This window comes from Sinocyclocheilus grahami, unplaced genomic scaffold (assembly GCF_001515645.1).
Source record: "Sinocyclocheilus grahami isolate Dianchi unplaced genomic scaffold, SAMN03320097.WGS_v1.1 scaffold187.1, whole genome shotgun sequence".
NCBI lineage: Eukaryota > Metazoa > Chordata > Actinopteri > Cypriniformes > Cyprinidae > Sinocyclocheilus > Sinocyclocheilus grahami.
The window spans coordinates 163,862-169,043 of NW_015505366.1; the positions used below are offsets into that span (position 1 = coordinate 163,862).

General features: G+C 37.3%; 1 protein-coding gene across 1 annotated transcript in view; it reads left to right on the forward strand.

The window, feature by feature from the left end:
• Positions 1-4,775, forward strand: part of LOC107594628 (3-keto-steroid reductase-like) — a 9,909-nt gene extending 5,134 nt beyond the window's left edge. The window contains exons 4-7 of the mRNA XM_016284748.1: positions 1,589-1,703; positions 3,984-4,178; positions 4,295-4,322; positions 4,705-4,775. Coding sequence (XP_016140234.1) covers positions 1,589-1,703; positions 3,984-4,178; positions 4,295-4,322; positions 4,705-4,775 — 409 coding nt within the window. The remainder of the gene's footprint in view (positions 1-1,588; positions 1,704-3,983; positions 4,179-4,294; positions 4,323-4,704) is intronic.
• Positions 4,776-5,182: the final 407 nt, after the last annotated feature.

Genomic DNA, 5,182 nt, shown 5'->3' on the forward strand with positions numbered 1-5,182 from the left:
CGATCTCTCTCTCATTCACTGTCTGTTTAGGCGTGTTAAGTGAAAATCTACGGAGCCTCTGTACAAATCAGCATGGTACACATTATGTTATAATTACTAACTTGTTTAATATTCAGTCCACATGCATGAAGTGTAAAACGAGAAGGGCATAACCTTACGAAAAAAGAAAACACGCAAATATCGCGGTTGCTGCGGGTTCTTGCATTCCTCTGCGGTTTGCTCGTCAATAGCGCGGTATTACGATATTGCGGTTATCGCGACAGCCCTATGGAGAATTGACAAACAACAAGCGCTACTCTACACTGCCCAAAACTCACGTTTGAATCGTCAGTGGCAAATTCTTTAAATATAAAAAACATACTTACATACATAGTCAGAACAGCCGGCATTGTAGTCTACTCTCCCAGGATCAGGAAACAGTCCTCCATAAAATGTGCTGCACACATCTGAATATTTGGGTTGAACTGTTCTGGAACAGTGTTGTAAATACAACTTAACCACTGATTTCTAGTCGTGTCCTCTTTTGGAAGGCCAAACAAAGTAGTTTCGCTTTCACAACGACACACAGCGTCTCCACGGCATGGTGGCAGCGGCAATAACAATACTACAGCGAGAATAAAAGTTACGCCTTCAACATTTGGGCGGCGTTATGCAAATCTTCTCACATCGTGACGTAGGTATGTGGGGGCGTGTTAGAATGAGCCGTTTTAGGTAGGCGTGGTTGACTCTTAACTTTTATAAAGAATATCTCTTTGGATTTGAGACTTTAGTCTTTGCAACTTTACAGATCTTCTTTATGCACCAACAGCTTGTAACACTTCAAAGAGAAAGGAAAAATTGAAATCACGTCATATGACCCCTTTAATCACAAGTGATTAATATATCACAATCTGATGCATGGTGTCCATAAGATTGTCAGGATCATGGACCTGTTTTGTTGTGTTTTGCCCCGGTTTCTGTTCCTGTGTTCCCTTATTTGGTCATGTTCCTGTCCTCGTTTAGTTTAATTAGTCATTCAGTGCACCTGTGTTTGTTAATTATCCCTAGCATTTAAGTTCTTGTCCGTGCATTTCTCCTCTGTTGGGTCTATTTGTTGTGAACGTGTGTTTGCGCCAGTGCCCATTGTGTGGATTTCCCCTGTGTTCCTTGGATTAAAGACGTTTACGTTTCCTCGTGCCTCCTGCATGCTTCCATAACAGCTTAGTGTGACAAAGAGACCAAAGACTTCAGATAAAACTTAAAAATCCTACCGACCCCAAACTTTTGAACTGGTTTAAAGTGTCTAAATATATTCTGTAAAGCAAGTTTGTGCCCTAACTACATTCCTCAACTGTAAATCTGATATTACTCTCATATTATTTACTACATACAATGTATTGCTTCAATCATGCATCAGCCAGTGATTCAGTATTATACTCTTTACAGCATTCATTGTTGCATACTGTTTTGTATATTGTTTTTAAAGTTTTATATATATATATATATATATATATATATATATATATATATATATATATATTAGAATAGCATAGCATAGTATCTACTGATTTGATTATAATTCATTGTTATATATTTTTCTACCCATCAGTAATGTGGTTTGCATGTTTGCCACGGGGGAGGGTATTCTGACCCAGGAAGATAAGGTCACACCCATTGGTTTGCAGGAAGTGTTTGCCACTAATCTTTTTGGTCATTTCCTTCTGGTAAGTTGATGGATTAGAAATAACGAATGTGTTTCTATGACCACACATAAAAAGAAACAAAACTTAATAAATTAGTGTTTTTTACCGTTATTTCTATACTGTTATAGCTGAGGTAAAAACATATTACATTTTGACAGTATTTCTGTCTTTTTCATGCAACTCCATCAAAAAATCATCTTCCTCAAAAAGATCTCCTAGAACAGTATTTCACACATAAATGCCACAGGATTAATTTCACTGTTGTCAACAACTTGTTCCCTGGCAGCTGTCTCGATCAATAATTCATCTGAAAGTCTGTAGTGCTGAAGTTATTTTGAGTCCTCAAATTGCAGCTTTGTGCTTCTTTGTAAAGTGTTGCTGATTGCTAATTGAAGAACTCATTCCTTTGCACGAAGGCATTTGGTCATCAGTGCTGGAAGTCGGGCAGCAGTTCTTTCCTCATGCTTCTTTATGCAGTCGTGTTATTGTGGCTCAAGTGGCTCCGACATTAAAGTTGCAGTAGATATGGCACTCCATGTCCTCGAAGGCCAGACAAGACTTATTGATTTTCTGTTTGGACTGCACTTTCTATTCAAGTTGTCCTCTTTTTCTCTCTCACACCACACACTTAAATTCTTATTAAAGGGGTCATATGATGTTGCTAAAAAGAACATTATTTGGTGTAATGAAATGTGTTTATGCGGTTTAAAGTTAAAAAAACACATTCTTTTCCTCATAATGTACATTATTGTTTCTCCTCTATGCCCTGCCTTTTTGAAACGCGTCGATTTTTACAAAGCTCATCGGTCTCAAAAAGCGAGGTGTGCTGTGATTAGCCAGCTGTCCAATGCGTTGTGATTGGCCGAATACCTCAAGTGTGAGACGGAAATGTTACGCCCCTTACCATACTGTTAATGTTGTGTCCCGGCCGGAGCGACGAGACAAAAACATTAAAACCCATTCCAAACAAGGATCTGCAGACATCTGGATATTTGGGTTAAACTGTTCTGGAACAGTGTTGTAAATACAACTTAACCACTGATTTGTAGTCGTGTCCTCTTTTGGAAGACCAAACAAAGAAGTTTCGCTTTCACGATGAAACACACAGCGTGAGTGGGCACACAGGGCTTGAGTGAGCGGTGGCCGGCAGGCTAGAGAACAGCACGGCCGGCGGATTTGATGAAGGAGTGGCCGGAGGGCTTGCGGCAACCACTTGTGACGACCCCGGGCTGGACTCTGCTTCGTCCACGGTGAAAGCCGATCTGGCGATCCACAGCACGAAGTTGATGTATGTCCTCAGCGACCAGCACAGAGCAGCTCTAGGCATGACAAAGCAGATATTGTCCTCTTTTGGAAGGCCAAACAAAGTAGTTTCGCTTTCACAACGAAACATAAAAAATATCTCTTTGGTTTTGAGACTTTAGTCTTTGCAACTTCAGGGATCTTATCTATGCACCAACAGCTTGTAACACTCCAAAGAGAAAGGAAAAATTGAAATTGCATCATATGACCCCTTTAAAATTTAAGATTTTTTTTTTTTTTTTTGGAACGTACCACTTTTTTAGCATTTTTAGCAAATTTGCATTAAATTGATAAAAATATGTAAAGATATTTATAATGCTACAGAAGAATAAATGTTCAGAAAATTCAATATTTTGAACTGTCTATGCATCAAAGAATCCAGAAAAAAACATTTTCAGTTTCCAAAATAAATAAATGCATAAGCGACACAACTGTTTTCAACATTGATAATAAAATTAAATGTTTCTTGAGCTCCAAATCAGAATATTAGAATGATTTCTGAAGAATCATGTGACTGTCTGAAGTAATTGCTGCTGAAAATTCAGCCTGATATAAATTACATTTTAAAATACATTAATACAGGAAACAGTTATTTTAAATTGTGATGAATTTCACAAATTTTTTTTTTTTTCAGTTTTTACTCTGTTTTTTATTAAACACAGCCTTGGTGAGCATAAGAAACTTCTTTAAAAAACATTTAAAAAACTTACCAACCCCAATTTTTTGAATGATAATTTATCTATTCATAATTTATATCTATATTTTTAGCCAGTTTAATTTGTTACTATGTTCCCAGAGTGTTGTTCCTTGTTGTGTTGTTTAGGGCAAAGTCTTTTTTTATGGCTCAACTAATAGTGATAGTTTAGGGCAGGATTACCAGAGTAGCCAAACAATGGAAGGCGGAAACAGTATTTTTGTAATTCTTTTTAGCACTTTAAATGGTGCAGAAATTAGGCAGTGTAATACCGGATCCAACTGCATTGTTTGCTTCTGTGATAGGTAAAGGAACTGGAGCACTTACTGTGTCAGATGGACCACAATTCTCTAGTGATTTGGACATCCTCCAGTAATGCCCAGCGATCAGCTTTTAGTCTAGATGACATACAGCATCAGAAAAGCCGTGAGCCTTACAGCTCCTCGAAATATGCGTCTGATCTACTTAGTTTAGCCCTAAACCGTCACTACAACAACCAGGTAAGTTCACAGTTTCCTACAGAAAATGGTAATAACTGCATGAATTGTTTTATACCATAATTATTATGATTATCATAATTGTGAATTAGCCATGAATACTAGTCATCTGTTCACAGGGTTTGTACTCATCAGTGATCTGTCCTGGTGTTTTTTTTCACAGTTTTAACTCTATTTTTTATTAAACACAGCCTTGGTGAGCATAAGAAACTTCTTTAAAAAACATTTAAAAAACTTACCAACCCCAATTTTTTTGAATGATAATTTATCTATTCATAATTTATATATATATTTTTAGCCAGTTTAATTTGTTACTATGTTCCCAGAGTGTTGTTCCTTGTTGTGTTGTTTAGGGCAAAGTCTTTTTTTATGGCTCAACTAATAGTGATAGTTTAGGGCAGGATTAACAGAGTAGTCAAACAATGGAAGGCGGAAACAGTATTTCTGTAATTCTTTTTAGCACTTTAAATGGTGCAGAAATTAGGCAGTGTAATACCGGATCCAACTGCATTGTTTGCTTCTGTGATAGGTAAAGGAACTGGAGCACTTACTGTGTCAGATGGACCACAATTCTCTAGTGATCTAGACATCCTCCAGTAATGCCCAGCGATCAGCTTTTAGTCTAGATGACATACAGCATCAGAAAAGCCGTGAGCCTTACAGCTCCTCGAAATATGCGTCTGATCTACTTAGTTTAGCCCTAAACCGTCACATCATCAGTCTCTCTCTATTTTAGTCTATTTTAAGTCTTTTTTTGAAATCTCCCAGTCACTTCTATAGAAGCTATAGAACTCAACTACGACGACTTCCGCTGCCAAGAAATCCGGAAATGTGAAAGATATTTTTATCCAGATTTACATTGCATTTAAGGTAATCGAACCTATGACACTGGCTTTGCTATCACCATGATCTACTGTTTGAGCTACTTATAATTATTGTGCAATTTATATTAGTTTTGTTGCAGTGCATTCCAAGGTGAATGGTTTTTACCAAATAATTACTGCGAA